Source organism: Hyposmocoma kahamanoa, unplaced genomic scaffold (genome assembly GCF_003589595.1).
Source record: "Hyposmocoma kahamanoa isolate Upper Pololo Valley unplaced genomic scaffold, ASM358959v1 182, whole genome shotgun sequence".
Taxonomy (NCBI): domain Eukaryota; kingdom Metazoa; phylum Arthropoda; class Insecta; order Lepidoptera; family Cosmopterigidae; genus Hyposmocoma; species Hyposmocoma kahamanoa.
This window is the reverse complement of record NW_020653713.1, coordinates 265,888-288,308: the sequence shown is the minus strand read 5'-3', so window position 1 is coordinate 288,308 and position 22,421 is coordinate 265,888. Positions and strand designations below refer to the sequence as shown.

Below are 22,421 nucleotides of genomic sequence, written 5' to 3'. Positions count from 1 at the left end.
GAAAACTTATTTATTACAAGTCAATATTTTGTTGTAAATTAACAGGTACTTTTAGGTGAGAGTTACTAATGTAATTTTAATTTTTAATTCTAAGTATTGTTCAAAATTACCCTAGAGGAACTGGCATCCGAAAGGAAACCAATGATACTGTTATAAACAAATGGGAGGTGGAAATCGAGTCCTTCCCGTCAGGAGTCAGGACATTGACGGCACTGACGCTACTGCGTCGCACAAGAAAGCACGGGACACTGACATACCACCTAGTGCAGGTGCAAAAAAGGTGTTGTCGGGGCATAGATGCTTCGGCAACTACCTGCACAAAGTCGCAAGGCGAGAGGTGTCTCCGTACTGCCACGAGTGCGGGGCGGACTTTGACATAACGCAGCATACGCTGCATCAGTGTCCGGCACGGTCTCGTACCCGCAGCGAACTGACAAGCGTCATCGGGAATGATCTCTCGCTGACCAGCGTGACATAAGCCATGCTTGTGAGTAAGAGAGCATGGGATGCTGTGGTCTCCTTCTGCGAGGTTGTATGTTGCAAAACGAGACCGCAGGAAGAGCTAGGGAGGAAGACGTCAATGCGGAACAAATCCGGCGCAGAAGGTTGGGGGGTCGGCGAAGACGTTAAAATCTTCTCCTTCCCCCATCAGCTGGCCCAGGGCACAATGCTGCCTGTCAGGAGGTCCCCGCGGAAGGGGACAACCACAAGGGTAAGTGGCGAGTCTTAACGGGATCATCCCACGAGCCGGCACCGGTGGGTGAGACTGCATACACAGGTTTTTAGTGGGTAGGCCTCAGAGGATCCATCGGGCGAGCTTCTTCGCCGGATGGATCAACGGAGGAGAGTCCCATATAATCCCGCCATGTCATCGCCCGTAAAAAAGGTATTGTTCAAATTAGGTAAGAGTGTTGTATTAATGAATAATATGGAACCTCTTGTACTAGTGAGATGCCTTTAACGCACTACTCTAAAACCATAAGGTATAATGTTCTATTTCGTTAATTATTGTATAGACAGAGAGAATACTGTGGTATTTCTCAAAGTGAAATACACTTTGTTCGAAATTTTATATCTATTTTTCATTTAAAAACATCACAGACCATTAAAAAACTATACTTAGCCCATTTAGTCAAGCCGCACTTGAAGTTGATCTCCTGAGTTGATTGGTATATTCTCACATAGGTACCTATTTGTTTTATTTATTGCAACAGTGTGGTTCAAATTTTAAGCGAATCGTTGCACTTTTGTTTGGTTTTGTTGTAAACGGAAAAATAAATTTATTTCTGCTTATTTATGTCATTTAAAGTAAAGACATGGGTCCTGCGTATTACACATAACCTGTACATGAGTATACTAAGTACTACACATTATGAGGTAGGCCACTTTCACTGTTGTCGCAAGCTATGTGTAGCTGTAGTAGTTAAGGGAAAAGTTCGAGAGCTGGTGACAAAGCCACGAGAAATGTTCACTCAATCTTATCGAAACAACATGATTACGTAACACCTACCTGCCCCTTAATGCAACAGAAACACTTGTAACCTTATTAGGAGTGGATTGGGAGGTGGATGCACGCGTGGCGGCTGAGACGGATACGATTCGTGCTTCTCGAGCTGCGTCGAAGCGGGCGCGACGACGGATGCCGTTGGGGCAAACTGAACGCGGGGCGGCGGTGGCGGCATTGGGTTCGGCGTCAGCGTGTACATCGCCGTCACCGGTGCCGCGGGCCACGGCGATCGTTGCGGTGGCAATGCACTGTCGCTGTCACTGCTTTCGTTTTCCGAGCTCTCAGTCTTCACGCTTCCCACACTGCGCAGACTCCCCATACTGTCTAAACTGGCTGCATTCACCCCTGTACTCTCCTTTGGTCCGCCCAGAGGATTTCGTCGTGGCTTTGGTGTTTCTGGAAGTTTATCAATTTACACACTTACACAGTAGTTATACACTGCGAGGGGCACAGAACACTTGACAGAAATCGTACAGTACCCACCATTGACTTACAAATAAATGGACGACGGGTCTAATACAAAAACCACGAAAAAAATGTCCCAAGTCAACCTATTTAAACGTAGTGACATGTAAAGGAATATGAAAAAGCTAAAACGTTGAATTTAAATTGTAATGTCATCACAGTACTGTCTAATTTTGCTTGCTTCGCTGTCAGTTGAACAAACGAAGACTAAAGCGTGAATGACGCTCTGTATACGATTTTAACGCCCTATAAGTTCGGACACTTTTTAGCGCGGACCCGACGTCCGTATAATTGTAAGTCAATGGTACCCACCTACTATTTTCTAAAGTTCAAGCGTCTAAATCATTCGAGTCTTGCAGAAAAGAGATTTGCGTAAATTTATTTTATCTATGGAATAAATGATTCTTTGACTTTGACCTTGAATCGGGATATCGAATAGGAATGAAATATTACAAGATAAGATCTTACAAGATTCTCTTATATATTATGCCGATATGGCGTCTCCCGTATCGTATCGGCCCCATCAATGCGCTGCGGACGCCGCCAGGCCAATCAGAACCCCTGAATTACTTACGTAATTCCATTGACTTTTGTTCTGACTGGCTAGGCGCATATGGTCGTCCGTAATAAGTTCTTAAATAAAATAAATATTTAATTAAAATGCTGGGCGTCGCCTACAGATGGGCATAATCATAAAATGGCGTAGTCCTCGATTAGGTAAAAACAAAGACAAGATACAAAACGAGGTTATGCAACAGAGAACCAAAGTCATCACAGCTGGTAGAATAAACCAAGCTGAAATGGCAATAGGCTGGCTATATATGTCGAAGAACCGATAACCGTTAGGGAAGTCAGTTCTTGAGTGGTGACCACTTCGTGGTTAACAGTGTAGGACGTTCTCTGACCAAATGGAGTGCTTAGGACCGGGTGAAATAGCGCACATTGAGAGAGACCTATGTCCAGCAGTGGACTGCGATAGGCTGATGATGATATATATAAGCGAGTTTGGCGGCGTCGTATTAAGGCCAGTTACCATTTATTTGTCAGCTGTGGAAGTTGATCGTATATGAGTAGTACTTACTCGCTTGGCCTCCAAATATCGTGCGCATTCTTGCCAGTACAGTAGTTTTCTCCTGTAAACAAAAGACAGATTTATAACATTATGAGTGATAAAAGTTACTACTTTCTTAGACGAGAACATCCGACTACCTACGTGACTTGCTACAATAATTATTCCCTTACCTAGACTATATCGAGAGATTATTCTTAGTTAACCCTTTACCAAGCCGCAGGTTTGACTCGAAACCAGTTTGACTCGAAACGTATCTTATATAGATTTAGACTAACAATATCTTGTTCAAAGTCAAAGTTAAAGTCAAACATCATTTATTCCTTAGATAAAATAAATTTACACATGAAAACGTCACATTTAAGCTACTGCTCGTTCACTACGCTGACGTCCCTGAGAAGAACGAGCAAGAAACTCTAGGGATTGCTCTTTTGAAATAAACTTAAATGCTATTGAATACACTTTAAATCAAATTTGTGTGGATTCTGGAGCCGTGTCGTCTTTCCATACATCTTTAACTAACACGTAGTCTTCAATTTTGTAATATGACTTTTCAATCAAAATATTTTAATGTAGTTTCTAAACTTAGTAAATGATAATTTTTATTTATTTATTTATTCAGAAATGGATAGCCAACACAATACATATAAAGAGTATAGCTAATAATTTACAATCAAGATATAAAATCATTATATGGGTCTTTCTAATCCAGCATGAAAAATAAACAAGATAATGAAATTTAAAAAAAATTTACACCAATTCATTAGTTTTAATAAGGTTTATACAAATAATACAGAAACACAATTCAAAAAGAAGCTATTTATTGAAAAAAAAACGAAAAACGATAAAATCGCACACACAGGAATGATCAGTATTTCCACAGAAATTATCAAATTATCCAAGAAACTTAATAATCATAAGTTTTCACATGTTTTTATAACCTAAATGAAAAAAACAACATTCCTCTTATAAAATTAATCATTAATCTTAAAACACAATTTCAAAATTATATAAAAAAAAAATTCTAGAAAAATGTACACAGAAATGATTATCATTTCTGTGTAACAAAAATATCTTAAGGTTTAGGAACTCACAATACAATCAGTCAAGAATCAGTCTTATATTTTTATATATAAATCTAAATAGGAATAAACTGTTGTAACAAGCTTTAATTTATGGCACTTCTAATAATTCTTGAAATGTGATAATGATAAATCAGCTTTTATAAAAAAAATATTACTTAATCTTCGCCTGAGTCACTGAAAAAGGTGTATATTTTTTTTGGTTTAGGAAGTTTGTCTGGTGTTGGAGTATACAAGTGAGTGTCAGGTGATGACCCAGCTGACGAGGTAGATGATCTGTAACATGATCTATAAAATGGCTGGCGTTTTCCTGAATATTTTTTAATATCCAATATATTTTGAGGAGAATCTTTATTGTCACAATCATCATTAGTATTTACATTATCGGATGTAGGTGACATAATACAATCATCTGTAGAGATTTTGGGAGGTATATCACAGTCATCATCCGTATTAGCAAAACTTGGAGTAGATAGTCTCTGATTTTTTTTATCAACGTTAATAATTCCGATGCCGTAATGCTTACAGACCATTTCAGGAGAACATTCCCAGCAGCTTAGTCTATTAGCCTTTAAAAATAATGGATTGTGGTGGTTCCAGACAACTTGGTGAATGTTTAATGTGCCTTTAAATGCCTTTGAACTATTAAGCTTTAAGAGATCTTCTAAATTATCAACCTCTGAATCATCTATTGGCAAAATACTTATACCTTTACAGCGTTCTTTTAAACAGTTTATTAATGATTCAAAGTCTGATACATCCATACCATGAGCTACAGCTTGGTCTGCTGTGCGTTTGACACATCCGCCTATCCCATCCGGCGCTCCTTTCCCATGCCCAGCCTCGCTGTAGTGCCAAATTACATCATCAACATCAAGTTTAACAGTAATAAAATGAGCAATGAGGTAAAACATTGACTTGTTTCGGTACTGGGTTACTGGTCCATCGCTAGTAAAATGCATTGTTTTTAAATTGGGAACTTTAGATTTTATAGTATCTAGAATAGGTAGCAAATGGGCACAAATCAGAACAGGGTCATGACGCATATTTTTTGAAATGGTACAAAATGGATTTACAGACACGATATCAAATACATTATTATAGTAGTACAAAACTGATGTATGCAAAGTAATTTGAGGCTTTGAGCCACCAAAGTGGGCAGATTGCACTTCCTCTCTATATTTACAATTATAATTTTCGGAAAAATCCAAATGAAGGAGAGCCCAATCATCTGTTACTTGATTTTTTATACGATTAATAGCGTGGTATTGATGAAATATGTTATTAATATGCTTCATAAAATTTGGTAATAAATCTAAAAGCAATTTGCAAAGCTTGTGTTTTTGGGTAGTTATGTTTTCTTTTATTGTCTTAGTTACAGTTTTTTTCTTTCCTTTAATAACGCATTCTACTTTCTTAGCTACCCATTTTTCATAAACAATAGTGTCTCTTGAATTATAATCATTAAATTTTACTTTAAGCTGTTTACATTTACAGCATTTTCTCATCAGACAATCTTCCTGCAATTTCCCTTCACAACAGATGCTTTTAACAACGCTCATTATAGTATTTTGATCAATTACCTTTCCAAATTTTAAGGATCTTACAACATTTTCAGCATTATTGTGAATGGTGCAAAGACAAGTATCTCGTTTATTGACGTTAGGTATTAATATCCAAAATGGTCTATATTTGCAAAAAAGAGCATATGACATTTTGATTTTAATTTCATCAATAAACTTTTTATACAAATTGTAGAGGTTGTCAAGTAGAAACCTAATCTGCTTCTTTTGACTTTTTCTGGTAATAGTTTCCTTTTTACCAGCAGTAAGTTTACTGCATGCATCATTTTCAAGAAATCTTTCCACTGCTTTTCTCTTCAATGCGGCAACGCTATTATATTTTTCACTGATAGTATTAATTAAAATGCCTTGAAGTTTCATTTGACTTCTGTGCAATCTTGTTTTATATTTAGCAACTCTAGCTTTCATTAATCTAAGCTGGAGTTTCAGAAACAAATTTTCCTGTTTCAAAACGCGTCTATTAGCTTTCGTTCTTCGTTGGCCAGAAAGGGCTCTTGAAGATTGGCTCAAGATGCCGGGACTAGCTGGTGGTGTCGTGGACATAATATTTTCGGTCTGAACTTCCAATGCTTTGATATTTTTCTTCTTCTGGCGGTATCTTTTCGAAGCATCCTTCCATCTCTTTCTTATTATTCTTTTCTCTCGTGGAGTAACATCACATATATTTTTAACCAAACCATGTTCCTTCTTGCACTGATAGCGCTCCCTGTCTTTTCTTCTTCGTTCTTCCAGTTGTTCTTCGGTCATCTTCTGTCTCGCCCGTCGCATACTTAATTTATTGACGACGCGGCGGTTTTGCCGCTTGTCGTCTTCTAAACTGCGTTTAGATTTTTTTCCCATGATGAGCTAAAATATAGATATTTAAATTTCAAACTTTCAAATTTATAATAGAACTAGGATAGGATTAGCAGTAGGTTTTTTATAGAACTAAGAACTAAATATATTTATTTAGGAATTGTTCCCAATTAAAATTAAACATGTTTTTCTAACAATACCATTCCACGTAGTCATTTCTGTGTAAAATGTCATTCCTGTGTACTATCAGTACATAGAAATGATGGTACACAGAAATGACGAACGTAAAAGTTCTACTGGTTACCTGCGCAATTTTGAGGTTATGTTTTTTCGACATTGGACCATTGTTATACAAAAACAAAAGAGTTTACACACAAACTGGCTAAATATATTTAGGTATCGTACTTACCTAGTAATTTTCCAATCAGGAATGATGCGTGAACTTTTCACGAGCTGGATTAGCACTCATTTATTTATGTTTTCTGGATTTTATGAAAAAACTCAACCTAATTAAAACACAGCTGATATTGGAAAGGTCCAGTATTGCCCTAATACAAAAATAGTAATCATAGAAGAAAGTATTACCACATTTTTTTTTAAATTTGACACAAACACAGAATTGATGCTAAAATTCGAAACATACCTATAATAACCGTTTTTTTAAAAATTTATTATGAGATTTTTTTTTAAAACTTGGTGCAGTAAATACATGTTTTTTCGAACAAAAATCATTCATTAATGGCTTCTAATATTAATAATTTATATTTTTTTCAACAAGAGCAAACTTCGAGGTGCAGAAAGTTACATACACAGGATATGACGAATCAGCAAGATTTTTAATGATTTTTTAACAAAATCACATATTTGTCGAATGCGTCATATTTACAGAAGTGTTACTTAACGTTTAATCTTTAGAATTCAGATAAATACTGCAAAATTTGTTTGAATTTTGTGTATAGTTCTAACAAGTGACACTTTTTTACTCATAGATTAGAATGACCCATATATATCGCACTTACAGGCTACCACAGCATACTAGTAAAATACAAGCGGTTTATGTTATAAAGTAAGATTTACATTTTAAAGAGTTTATTACAGGATTACAAAGCAAATAGCAAGTTACAGATTAATATAATTACTTATTTTAATTGAAAATTTCAATTTTAATCCCTTTAATATTTTATTTTAGTTTTAAGAAGACATGAATTTTTTAATTTTAGTTTTGAAGCAGAGCAGTGAATCTTTAAAAATATCCAAATCACACTGTCTATGAAATTGATTGTAAGTTTTAACCATTCTATTTATAGGACCAGATATACCAAGATTAGTCCTAGAAACACGAGATCTGAAAGGTATATAATTTCTTGTTCTTGCATTTGGTCTTGGGATTGTAAACCCAACCCTACTCAGAAGTTCTGGAGAGTCTATTGAATTATTCACAATTTTATGGAAAAAACAAAGATCAAGCATAGTTCTACGATTCGACAGAGACAGCGTCCTGTATCTTTTCAAGTGCTTAGCATAAGAGTCACAAGTATCCAGAGCTCCATCACAATAACAAACATGCCGAAGAAATTTACTTTGCACACGTTCCAAACGATTAGAATGTACTTGGTAATGGGGGTTCCACACAACAGAACAATACTCTAGAGTGCTACGCGATAAAGAGTTAAATAAAATCATCCTGCTAGCAGCGCTCTTAAAACTTTTCGTCGTCCGTCTTATAAGCGCTGAAATTCTAAAGGCGCGTTTTATAATATTGTCAACATGTGGAATGAAGCTCAGTCTACCATCCACTGTAACCCCCAGGTCTCGCACCGCGGTCACTTTCTGCAAGTAAGTACCGTCGATTTGATAATTATATACCGGCGGATGCGTTTTTCTTGAAAAAGAGATTTGGTAGCATTTGTTCTGATTAAGTAAGAGTTTATTAACTTTGCACCATTCAGTCAATCTAGATAAATCATCCTGAATTTTATCCGCATCTTCAATTGAAGTTATTTGTTTGTATAGTTTTAAATCATCTGCATAGAGCTGAAACTTGCTATGGTAGAAACATTGGGAAATATCATTTATATATTTTTTATATCTTAATATATATCTTAATATATGCACCGGAATCTTACTGTAAAAACGTATCTTGTTCTGAATTCGCCTTTGCGTAGAATGTGTCGTTCTTACAATACAATTAATAATTGCATCAATTTAAATGTGAATTGCGTGTTCCTACAGCTTAATGGTTTATTTTCATTGTTATTTCTTTTATCTTTCACAAAATATTTATTTAATACAATTGCACTGTCATATTTACATCAATTAACTATTTATTCCGATCTTATAATCAATTATTTACCTTAAATTTTAGTACATTAATGACTATGTAATTGGATTATTTATATTTAAAGTTGTTTTTATTTTATTATTATTTTTGTATCTGTGTATATATTGAGTGATGTGGATACCTGTAGTTGGCTTATACATAAGAACTGTGCCTTACCAAATGTTGTCTTTTAATCTTATTTTTTCTGTGTAATCCATTGACTTACAATTATATGAACGTCGGGTCCGCGCTAAAAAGTGTCCGAATTTATAGGGCGTTAAAATCGTATACAGCGTCATTCACGCTTTAGTCTTCCTTTGTTCGACTGACAGCGAAGCAAGCAAAATTAGACAGTACTGCGATGACATTACAATTTAAATTCAACGTTTTAGCTTTTTCATAATATGAAAGAATATATTATATATTATATATTATTCCTTTACATGTCACTACGTTTAAATAGGTTGACTTGGGACATTTTTTTCGTGGTTTTTGTATTAGACCCGTCGTCCATTTATTTGTAAGTCAATGGTGTAATATGTTGGTGTTCCAAATGAATAAACAATAAATATAAATGTGAAGTCAAGTAATCAATCTTTCTTAATTTGTTTTAAACTGACATAAAAACGCTTATTGACTGTCATTAAAAATAATAAACTAAATTAAACAATTTTCTAAAATTCAAAACGTGATAAATTGTCCAAAATTTCAGGACCAAAAGATGCTTTCGAAAAACAATCGTCTCAAACTTGAGTTTTTTTTTATTGTCTTATAAATGGTCATCAACCGTCTTTAAAAATAATGAAGTAAACAAAACTGTAAAAATAACCAAAGTGTTCGGAAACAAAAAAATATCTAATAATTATCACAATATTAATCTTTCTATGCTACAGGATCAGAATCTATATCTTTCTTTTTTCTGCTGCTATAGGCAAGGATCCAACGTAACATTTGTTTACATTTTATATTCGAATGTGGTCATACTTTTTGTTTTTTTTTCGCATTCGACATGGAAACGTAGTTAATATTATTGTAACTTTCTTTTTGCATTTGACCACACAAACTTTTCACCTCGCGATTTAAATTTCTTTACCTGCATCTGCTGTTTAGAAAATTAAGCAAAATCACAAAGTCATCATCATTCATTTCCATAACAGGAAACTTGTTTTTACTATTAGATTTAAGATATAATGCACTGATAAGATGCACTTCGTACCAATTAATGGCAATCTCTTGGATGGCATATATACTCATACACGTTCGCATTTTATTTAGGTGTCGTTAGCAGCCATAGACGTTCGCATTATAAGCGCGTTCTATCAATGCGTGATCAGAATTACTTCCATGTGTACGTGTCCAGGAACTTTATGTTCTGTAGTGAGTTTGAATTGAGAATTTGTATTACCATCAGCAAACAACACATTTCTTCTCAATGTAATTCCCTACATTCGAATACAAAGAAAGTTACAATAATGTTAACAACGTTTCCATGTCGTATGCGAAAAGAAACAAAAAGTATGACTACATTCGGATAGAAAATGTAAACAAATGTTTTGTTGGACCCTTGCTTGTAGCAGTAGAAAAAAAGAAAGATATAGATTCTGATATTATAGATTCTGAACCTATAGCGGAGAAAAATTATTATTGTGATAATTATTAGATAATTTTTTGTTCCCGAACACTGGTTATTTTTACAGTTTTGTTTACTTTATTATTTAAAAAAAAGTTTGATGACCTAATTAAAAAAAAAAGTTTATGACGATTGTTTTTCGAAAGATTCTTGTGTATCTGAAACTTAGGACAACTTATTACGTTTTGAATTTAGAAGATAGTTTCATTTATTTTATTATTTTGAATGATGGGCAATAAACGTTTTTATGTCAGTTTAAAACAAATTAAGAAGGATTGAGAGGATTGATTACTTTGCTTCACTTTTATATTTATTGTTTAAATTTTACTTTGCTTAGTATATTGTATTTTAATAAGTATCGCTGCCAGCGACGATATAGTCGTTATTTAATTTTATTGTAGATCTAGAAAAGTTGACTTAAACATGTAAGGTCGAAGTGGCATGATAATTACTAACTAAAAAAATAAATTATTACCTATTGTTACCTAGGTAGGTATTAAGTTGACTGCAGGTCCATTGCCGTGAATTCTTAAAACGCAAATGAGTCTTTTTTTATTTTATGAAGTAAACGTTTATTCTACCTTCGAGTATCTACTTGCAAAAACTAATCTGGTGATGTTGAATTTTGTAGTTGTTACAACAATAATACGTAAGGATTTAAAATAATGCATTTTATTTGCACACACTATGAGATATACCTTTCATTACTAATATTCAGGTAACTGTACGCTTAAAATTGTAACAATACAAATTAAGATATGGCAATATACACAAAACTTTTGGCCGCAACTTTAGAGTTTATGTGATACATTTTTTATTTTTGCGCAATTCCATCTATTTCAACTGATTCGGAAAACCTATTAATTTTAATTACAATTTTGTTCGGCAAGATTCTTGTAATCTTAATAGGCAACCAAATAAATCTATTTGAACTTATTTATGTATCATTGTTCACCAAGTCACCATACGCCGTGTAAATTGGTACTTACAATTCGTAATAAATCATCTAACACAACCACGGTTTAAAGTGACAAATGACACAATTTGCTTTTATTGTACTTGCACAGGAAATTATGTAAAGTTAAAAATTTAATTTTTGATAAACCACAATGTTGACACTGAAGTTCCTTTTTAGGAAAATTAACTTGTTCAAAACTAGAAAAAAAAAGTTATTTAAATCCGTTTTTCTCAAAACACGAATTTCTGACTTAGCGCACTTTTCACGGAGGGTACAGATTTAACTCCTTTCGTTTGCACTCTTTTTCTAATTCTTCGGAAAATCGTCGAATTTGATCAAATTTCCCATTTTAATGTCATACGTGAGGTCTTGACCGCTTGCGTTTCCATTTCATATACATCGCATTCTTCAAGAAGCCTATCTGTCGGTGCTCTCAGTTCATTGAGCTCCGCTTCCATCTTCTTGTTCGTTGTAGTGGATATCGCGTCACTGGAATGTATTAAATGGAATGTAAGTGTACAGAATGTACTTAAAAGAATAAGTACATTATGTACACAGGCCTCTTCCAAATACGAAGTTCCTACTAGCACTGTGAGCTATTGTCTATTTCTAATCCTTAATTTATATGATAATTGTAATGAACCAGGGTTGTCTGGTCTATTCTACCTAAAACATACAAATCTCACTCACAAAACTTATGCACGGAATGAATATTAATAAAATTACTTTTATGAATATATAAATATATACGAGGTATTCTTAATAAAATTATATATTATGTAATAGTTGAAGGTCCCAGGCGTGCACTTTGTATATGTATGTCTGTATAATACAAGCAAATAAATCAAAGTCTACTTCAAATGTATTGAAATAAATTGAGACCTGCTTGCAAATACACGACAGTTATTGTAGTGTTAATGTGTTTATCGATAGCTACTTAAATACCTATTTAAGTAACGTAACGTAATTATTTATGTAACGGTAATCAACTAAAGTTAAAAACTGTCTGTACTAAATTTTCTGCGTAATAATAATAATACAAATAACTAAATAAAAGTGTTTAAATGGAATGTGTGAAGGTACGTTGTCTCCGAGATTTGTTTCATAAAAGTCAAGCAAAAACAAACGAATTCAATGTTGCGTTGTATGTAATTTAAAAATCTCAGTACAGAGTACTAAAAAAACCGACCTCAAAAGTACGTGGAATTAAATATCCCCTAATTCGCCACTTTACAGGACTTAACACTGGAGATAATAATTTGTTCTCACTACTCAAAGTATATTGAGAGAAAAACGCCTGGAATTGGAGGAATAGCAAAAACAACCATTAAAGTAATTGCTCCTAAATTAAAGTTAGGCGCTATTTATAAAAATGAATCTTCTTGCGTGAACAGCCACCCTTTGAGGTAGATGATTTTCTTCAAAATGAAATGGGACCACAAAAAAAGAATCATGACAAGTGGTTCACAAATACCGGAGTTATCGCGGAACATACATACAAAAAAAAAGAAAAAAAGAACATACAGTCGAATTGAGAACCTCCTCCTTTTTTGACGTCGGTTAAAAACATAAATTATAGTGTTATGTTATGGGACTTATAATATTACTGCAGATGAAAGTAATTATATAGTAAGAGGAGATAAAAAAAGTATAAAAAGTTAAAAAAAATAATAGCAATAATAATAATACAAAAGAAAAAAGAACGAAACAAATACTCCCCAGAGAAAGCTTCAGCATCTGAGATGCAAACCGCGGGCGGTGAAATCTGAATCCGGCCGCTAACCCGCTAGACCAGTGCGCATACAACTTGTACCGGCGAAATTACGGTACAGATTTTATAGTCAGCTGTTTATCTATTCGATGTTGCGACGAAGTGGATAATAGCAGGACACTTTTTTAACGAACGGTAGCAACGAGTCTCCTTTTAAAAAACACTTCTAATAAATGGTATTAATAAAATTCAGATGTGTTGATGGAAACCACAAAAAACTATGTGGGAACAGTTATCCCATTGTTTATCAGCGTACTGCACTGACGTACAATTCGGCGTCTCCCGCATAGTATGTCGTTTGCCATAGTCATGTTTTAACTGCGAAATTCCTACAAAAACGTAAGAATAATACTTTTTTTTACAATAGTGGTGCACGATTCTCCCTTAACTGCCCCCGTAGCCGACGGTTATCACGAAGTACCACGACTACCACGTAGAGGTCCCGGGTTCGATTTCCGGGCCGGGAGAAATATTTGCCTGGCCTACATTTATTTATCTCGCGAGATTGGTTATATTTTGTCGCTGTCTATGTGTGTGCCCATGATACCCGTTCGGCAATCATTTCAGGTCACTTTACCAGTAATTAACACAAAACAAGTGGAAATCGAATCTTTATAACACACTTAAATTTTGGCGTAGTAGATATGTCGACGGCTGTAATCGGGTCGCTACGAGTTAAAAGCAGAAGGGTTGATCCAAACACGCTCATGTCGCAGACCTGTAATACTGATATCAATGCATTACCGGCTGTGACGACGCCTGAGGTGCGGGATTTGGCGGGGTCAGCCCCGAGCACTTGGCGCGGCATGGCCCGGTGGCCATGTCCAATGCGTCGAAACCTCCGAATGCATCATCATCGTCATCAGACGAGGAGGAGGACTCTTCTTCGATCATCTCGTCACACACGTCGCATTCATCGTCCAGGCAAGTGTCGCGGAGACGCCGAGTCAGATCCCTGCAACATGGCAGGACATGGCGTCCTCTTTTACGTTTTGTTCTGCGGTCGTCTACCCTAGCACTAGCAGTAAGCGACAGATTTACGTTCCCCATACAATTGCGATTCACCTATTACTATGGAAATGCAGTTGCACCATGTCGTTGACTCGTATGCCGATATATATCCGGTTCGTGTTCGTTCCGAATCCGAGACGAAACAAATCTAGAAAAGTCCGAAAACGCAAATCGTTTGTGTACCTAGAGATAAAAGGACTCCTGTGATATTTCGGACCGTCATTTCTCGGACTCAGTGTTCTATCATTCGTATAAATGCAGGAAAATGTTAACGTCACATGTAATGCAATTAACTCGAGTAATCTGTCGAAGTTTTCGAAAAACAAATACATTGCTACAAGAATTGAATGAACGGTAATACGCACAGGCATCTTTCGTCGTACGCTTGCGCTTCTTTCCTTTTGTCTACCTTGAAGTAGGGAACGCACTCGTCGAGGCACACTTCGGGCCGTACGCAGTCCACTGTGTGCACAACGTAAACTATGTAATATAGTTGGGAATATATACGAACATTACCGGGACTTTGTATTTTTTAATTTAGAATATAAAAATCAAATGAATGAGTAACAATGCAGTGGTTGTTAAATTTTAACATTCCAACTCGTATAATTGAATTTAATGTTTTATTTAGTATTTACTATTGCATGTTTTATTAATTTTTAACAATTTTTTTACTGTTTCCTATTTAATGAAATTAACATATTAACATATTTATTAAGATTTTTCGTGGGATGATTCCATTAGTTTTGTTACGATTATGAATATGTTCGATTTTTGTATTAGGTGAAATTACAGGCACATAGGACTTGTCAACTTATGTCTCAGGGTAACGGGCGCAGTGGCAGTGCCCATCACATCTTTGCGGTTTAAAGCTCTGAGATGCACTGCAACTGTTATGGACAGGCTTGTACCTTACCATCAGGCGAACGACTTGTTCGCTCCGTCACTTGGTACTATTAAAAAAATCATAACAATAATTCGAAGTTCTTTTTTACTGTATAATGTTTCTGATTTATAATATGTGTCTTTTTTTATACCAAGACCAATAAATCGAATCGAAAAGCTGTCAGGTCCCTGAATAAAATAAAATGAATAGTAATAATCAACTAACTGAGCCCGCGCTCGGCGGCCTTGATGTAGAAGCGGCGGTCCAGCTCGACGTTCCGCTTCAGCCGGTCCACGACGTAGGGCAGGTCCGTGTGCGGCCGCGGGATGCGCTTCATAGCGCGTCCTGAAATGCAATCGCGCTATCAATTTGAAAGGTTTAAACCAAAGCTAAACTACAACCAAACAAAGCTACACCTCAAGCAAAACGTTGAGAGACGTAGCACCTTGACTACGTAAAAACCCGACAAAATTTCCGTAGTCGAAAATTTTAAACGCACTGAAATATCAATATCTATGAATCCAAGTCTATAAAAGACCGATTTGCAAAAAGTGTGTTAAAAAAATGTCATAAAATTCCATTGTAAACAAACATGTGAGTTGTGATTTGTGAACCAAATTCATTGAATTTAGCGTGTTGTCCTTAAAGACAAAACATGCAGAGGCAAGTACCTACGCATTGTTTTAATGTTTTAATATTCAATTTAATTAAATAGTACCTTTTTACACAATTAAATAGGCACGCTAACTACTATTAATTTCGAAATGTTGGCAATGTAGAATTAATAATGACACTCGAATGTTAGCCACTTTGGATGTGCGCGTCGGACGGCGCAGGCGCACGACCGCTGTAAGCCAGCTCCATTTTTGCTGGAGTTCGAATCGCACAGAGATTTGGCTTGAGGATGACTTCGTTCGGCGTTGTTCGCGCGAGCTATCAGCACGCCTTTGGTGCGAGTGTGTGGCTATTTTTAATGAGGAGGGCCCCGCAATAGATCCCGAAGAGTGGACTAAGGTGAGTCATAATGAGAGATAATAGGATACAGTGAGTTATTGTACCAGAACTCATATTGTTATAATATGCAATATTGTTATTGTTATTCAGGTATGGAATGATATGAAAAGCAGGGTGAGAATCTATGCCACATCGACGTCAGCAACAACCACGGCAGAGAGAAATAACTTCAAACAAACAATACAATAACAAAGTAACTTTCAATTCAAGTAAATTCTTTCCTGCTCTTTATTACATCACATCTATTATTTTGATGACAGAGACCTGATGAGCATTGGAGCAAAGCCGGGCGGAATTTTTACACATTGAAGAGCTGCGAGCGTGCGAAGCATCCTTACAGCAAGTAGATGCTGGCAGGGTGCAGGCTGAGGAAGCTATTATTTCTGCCAGATAATCTGCACGCCTAATCAGTAGCTGTCATTTGCAAAGCAATTACAGAGTTGGTGCCCCCAGTCAACCTTTTTGACAGAATATTTAACAAGAATGACAGGTTTGTTTTCAATGTCTGTTTTCTAAATTCCTGCTGATGGTATGTTCAACTGTGGAAATCTGAAAAGGCATAAGGAACGAAGGTCTAATCTGTACACCTTTGTCCCTTACTCCCTTTTATATTTCCACTGTTGATAAATACATTTTTTTAATCTATTTTGAAAATGCCTGAAATATTCTGGCGTTTATGTTGGCCTCGTACTGTATATACATAACTACCCATCCTGCTTTATCTGTCACTACTTCCATGAGAGGTATTGCTCCTTATCAAAAAGCAAGACCTCACATAGGAGTATAAAGCTTCAGCATTCTTCCTCATCGGATTGCTCAGTCTTAAATTTAGTTCTCCTTTCTGACTATATTAACTTATAACTGCCTCTGTGGCCGAACGGTTACCATGCTGGACTGCCACGCAGAGGTCCCAGTTTCGATTCCCGGGCCGGGACCATTATTTGTATGGCCTACATTTATTTCTCTCGTGAGTTTGGGTGTAATTTGTGGTTGTCTATATGTGTGTCCATGGCACCCGCGACATAGGGATTCCCTAGTGCGGGGCTATGTTGAGTATGTGCGTTGTTATTATTATTATTATATATAATTATATTATTATTACATTGTTTCTAGAATAAAAAAGCAAGAAGGCTCTGGAAATGAAGGATGTTTGATGGGGTAGATAGAGGCAATAAATAAACTAAAAATACACTCTTTTTTATTTCAACCTCTTAAAGGAAACATCATATAATATTAAGGTAATTAATAATTAGAATATATCGATGTCTTATAGTGAATACCTAATAATTTTTCAGGACGATAGAAATGTGGTGTAAAATGTAGTAAACGCAATAATTTTTGTAGTTAGCTTTTGAATTATTTAAATTATACCTCTTTTAGATACTATATTACACGAATATTTTTTCTTCAACAAAAATCAGTAAAAACAAACAATCGAATACGGGGGCGATATATTGTATAAAGTCAAGTGTTAAAAGAAATAAATTGTAACCTTTAATATATTTTTAAACAACTATACATATTTTATATGTCATTTTTTTCTTTTAGCAAATTGTCCTAACATGTTAAATATTACTACTCAATCTTTTTTTTTCCTTTTTTTATTATATATCTTCCTCTCTTTAGTCTTTTATTATTTCCTTTCATTGTTTGAGAAAATCACTATACAAGCCTCGGTGGGAACGGGAATTGCTTGACTCGCATTAATACAAAGTCTTACTGGCGTTCGTCCTTGTAACTCATACTCGTCCAGCAATCCCTTACTTCCCGGCCTCTGCAATAAATTTGCTATTGTTTTATGTTTTTTGTTATTGGTTGTCGGTGGGGTCCGCTCAGTTCTTCGTTCCGGTCCATTATATCAGCGTGGGGTAACTACGTATATTGTATGCAAACCAAACAAATGCTGAGTGGAGATCATTTTGTATTAGTAAATAAATAAGTATTATATGCGCTACGACTAAAAAGTCGTTGAAAAACTAAATACAAAAACACGACGCAAGCACATAGAAAAATTCGTGAGGTCCGTTGGTTCGTTCCGTGGCTTAGTTGGTATAGCGTCTGGCACGGTATGCAAGAAGACGTCGGTTCGAATCCGATCGGATCGAAGGAATTTTTTCTGAGTGTTCGATCTTTGTATTAATATTATAACAAATATTATTTGGATTATTTCTTTTAAATTAACACATTGTAGAGAAATGCATCACAAGGGCATTTCTTCTGGAAGGGCTTCTCTGACTTCGGCTGTCGAATTTTTTTTCTGAATTTCAGGGAAAACGTTGAGAGGGAAGGAAACAGAACTCAAACTTACATAAGATTCCGTTAATTGGGTAATTAGATTCTTAACAGTTAATGACATAGTTGATCCACCGCTGAATCCGGTAATACCCACCGAAATGAGAATAATTTAACAAAAGGCGTAATTTTTGTATAAAATATTATGAAAAAGGCAATAAAAACATTAAATAATCTACATAAACATTTACTAATATCACTAACTATTAAATCAAGCTTTAAAAACTAAAATTTATTTATAAATCGACTAGAACAACGCAGACAAATTTCATCTCACGACTATTAATTAAAATGAGTTTAAAATTTTCTGTTGAGGTTTTTTTCAATCACACAAAGTATTTCCATATCTCTTAAAAAATGAAACTCAACGTGTAGCTACAAAAGCAATCAAATTTTTGGAACTTGCGCGATTAATATCTTTCATTACATTTTATACATGACGAGGTATTTCATGCAACTTCAAAATCTCTTCTTCCACTTTTTCTTCGCATACCTCTCTCTATCTTTTTATTTTACACCTTTTATATAATTATAGTCCACAAATCACCCACCTGCTCTTTCTGTGTGATGGACGAATAATACGAACGAATTGCGACGCTTCTAAATTGCTTCACTTGTGATGTAGTGTGATTGGTAACTACCACCGAATTCCCGCGTAAGTCTGGGACACGCAGTAATCTTAGTAATATGATCAAACTATTGTCTAGTTTATTGTGAAACTCAGAGTATAAGTATCTACTGTGATCTAATTTGTTATACGTCTACTAAAGTCTAATATTTTATTTTATTTACTTTTATTTACACATTATTTCATTATTATTATTTCGTTATTTCAGGCCATATGACCCATATAATATACCTTACAGACTAACATACGTACAATACGTGAGGCGCACTATAAGTTTCCGTTTTCGCGTTTGGATACCACTTTCCACTTAACATCAGGTGGAGTGGAGTCATTTGACTCAATCAAAAAAAAAAGGAATAAATAAGAAAAAAATACTATAAATGGTCAGAAATTAATTTATTGTTTCTCAAAATATTCTCCGTTAGTGTTAATGAACTTTTTCATACGAATGAACCAATTTTGAAAACATTTATGCCACACCTCCGTGCCAATCTCTAAAACATATTTTTTAACACTGCAAATCTCATCCTCATTGAAGTTGGATTTGCAGATCTGCACGATACTGACTGCGTCCTTGGTATCGATTGCGTGTTGGATAAACGCCAAAAGCTCATTGGCTATGACTTGTTGGGACCCCATTGCCACTTACGCGCAGCGGTCTATGCGGCGCGAAACTCGAATTATAATAATTCTCACTGCGTATTGGACGCGTCCGTTTCCGAACGCGCGCCGAACTGCAATCGTATATTGATATACGATTTGAATTTTGAGAAAAATGACACTTTGTGTTGGATTCTGCAAACGGGACACGCCGCCGTTGTCAGGTTTCAGGCATTTCGGATTTTTCCAATAGGTCCGAAAGTTTTATTGGGAAGATTTTGTGCTCTCCAGTTAACTTTCAAACTATATTGTACACTCTCTTCTTTTGTAGATTTTCGTTTTGACAAATAAGTGGAGTTTAGTGCACGGACACAGAAAATTGCGGCTGTGGAGAAATGCTCATAAAAACCACAGCAGTTAAAACTGAATTATTTCGAGCTTGTAAAAAATAACAAACCCCGAGTAATAGCGGAAGAAAGTAATGTTATAATTCATTTTCACCTGATGACACGCCCGCACAAAAAATGAAAATAAAGTTTTAATTTAGTCGTTGCAAATAATTGGGTCTGCCATAATATTCATCCAGGTGCAAGCGTGTTTGTTTTTTGTAAATCAGAAGTTGCGAGACAGGCATAGCCGCATAACGAAAAGAACGACATCGACTCTAGCTGTGACGTGTTTCGGATTCACCTTTGGGCATGTTGAAGACGCGCGGCATGGCGCGCGTGCGCGTGCAGCGGCACGGCGTGTCGGGGCACGCGCACAGGCGCGCGCGCGGCGCGTGGCCCCAGAACACCGAGAAGGCCGGCCCCGCGCCGCGGCCCACCGTCGCCGTCATGTCCTGCGCAAGCCTCGCTGTTAGCTGCCGTCTCGAGTGGCTATTAGGCGTCGGTTTCAATCTAATGCAGGTGAGTATTTCGGAAATGATGTGGTGGATCCAGAGTTGTATTGAGACATGAAATCGGTGAGATTACAGGCGACACTAACTGAAAAAGCGGACAGGTGCTCGGGGTGATCGATAGAGCTCGATGCTGTTTATTTTTGTATCGTCTGAAGAGAGCCGATGGGTGTTTTCTACAAAGTCCAGTTACTCGACAGAATGGTGGCCGAGAGTGGTAATCCTTGTTAGGGAAAGTAATAAAAACACATCAAACAATCGCCCCAGTCGCCTGGTCTCAAACTAGGAGTTGTATCTAGTAGCATATTATTATCTCTAATAGCATGTAGTAGTAGGTATATAGTCTATTTTACAGTGACAGCGTCAAATAAAGTTGGCAAATTCTAGTTTTTTTAAATCCATAAAAATATTCGATCCTTTTTAAAGAAAATGAACACGATGGATACTGGTGAATTATTACACATGTATCTGAATATTTTTAAGAAGCGACTACGCAACAATGGGCCGCATGAAATTCGAAGTACTTAGGTTTAAGCGCTTACGCTTACGTACTATTTGGGGGAAAAAATTCGACTTACCATTTTCCACATCATTCTTTCCTTTTTGGCAGTTTTAATTCTTTTTGTTTCTAACTCATTTAGAACGGTGGTGATGGGGCGGTCGTTGGTGACAGGCGGCGGGAGAAACATTTTGGCTTGCAAGTCGTACCACGTCTGCTCGGTTACGAGCCGGTTGCGTAAGCGCTGATGCGTTGGGGTTTTATAACCAGCGGACCCTTCCAATCCTAGTAATTTGGCCATCATCCGGCAGTATCCCCTCTGGTCCCTATCGTCAAGAGGCGGCCCGTACAGACGATCCAAGTCATCGCCGATACCAAATAGGTTTACTTTTCTAAATTCGGCCGCTCTTTTTCGATTCAGTTCGTACATGTTTACAAGCTCATCTTCAGGGCAGGGGCAAGGCGGAGGTCCTCTTCTCTTAAAGGCGACGTTGACGTCGCCCATTTCACGTCGATCGGTCTCGCAGTGCACGGTATACGTGGCATACGTGTTTTTGGCGGTGGAATAGTCGACGGTGTTGACCTCGCCATGGCCAGCGTCCCCCACCACAGCGGGCACCGCTGGCCGCTGATGCACATCATCCGGAGCATGGCGACTGTCTGGTGGCGCCACCTCCTGTCGCGTCCTGAGTCCAAGCGCAGCCATCTTGGACGGCGTGATGTGTCCCGATTCGCCGCGGGGTGCAGGCTGCGGGGCGTGTCGCTGGCGCGGCGACTGCGTACTGCGCGGCGCCGTAGGCATCTCCGACTGCACACGCCTCAGCGCCGCTTCGCTCGCTCAACCTATGTTACCGTGCCCAGAACTCTGGACTGAAATCACCACGCTGCTACAAATATTTTCATTTTGATTCTGTTACAATAACCATGGTTATCTACTTTTTCGATGATTTTTATTTTGATGGCAGTTTCTCGTTTACATCACATTACTTGAAATTTTTTTCACGTATTTTCTGTTTTAAATATTTGCGGCAATGACTTACTTTACGGCATGTTCATAATTCTTGCTAATGTTCAACTGATGTTTCCAGTGACACTGTGACATTAGTCAGTAATATTATTTTTTTATATTCGTGACATAACCTTATTGATTTTAAAAACAAATTTGTGAATGAAAGACCTTAGACCTTAGACTATGGAAACTAAAGGACATGTTATGTTGACATATATAAATCAGACGTTACATGTATATGATGCACTTCGACGTCGAAAACATAAACATGTTATTGTTCAACTATGGCGTGCCGTCTTAAGCCAAAAGAGATAGCATTACACTCGTCTGTGTCAAACATGAGAATCGAAAATACGTAACGTCATCTTAAATGCCAACCGTGTCCATTTCGCAATACATGAGGT

At 36.6% G+C, this 22,421-nt stretch overlaps 1 protein-coding gene across 3 annotated transcripts in view; it reads right to left on the bottom strand.

Annotated features, from left to right (window-relative positions):
- LOC113226206 overlaps positions 1-21,875 on the bottom strand; it is a 100,698-nt gene extending 78,823 nt beyond the window's left edge. For all 3 annotated transcript variants that reach the window (XM_026458742.1, XM_026458744.1, XM_026458745.1), the window contains exons 1-7: positions 21,088-21,875; positions 20,302-20,452; positions 15,303-15,422; positions 14,557-14,653; positions 13,925-14,135; positions 3,054-3,105; positions 1,543-1,903 (exon numbers count right to left, since the gene is read on the bottom strand). In XM_026458742.1, the coding sequence (XP_026314527.1) occupies positions 1,543-1,903; positions 3,054-3,105; positions 13,925-14,135; positions 14,557-14,653; positions 15,303-15,422; positions 20,302-20,452; positions 21,088-21,810 (1,715 nt within the window). In that variant the 5' untranslated portion in view covers positions 21,811-21,875. The remainder of the gene's footprint in view (positions 1-1,542; positions 1,904-3,053; positions 3,106-13,924; positions 14,136-14,556; positions 14,654-15,302; positions 15,423-20,301; positions 20,453-21,087) is intronic.
- Positions 21,876-22,421: the final 546 nt, after the last annotated feature.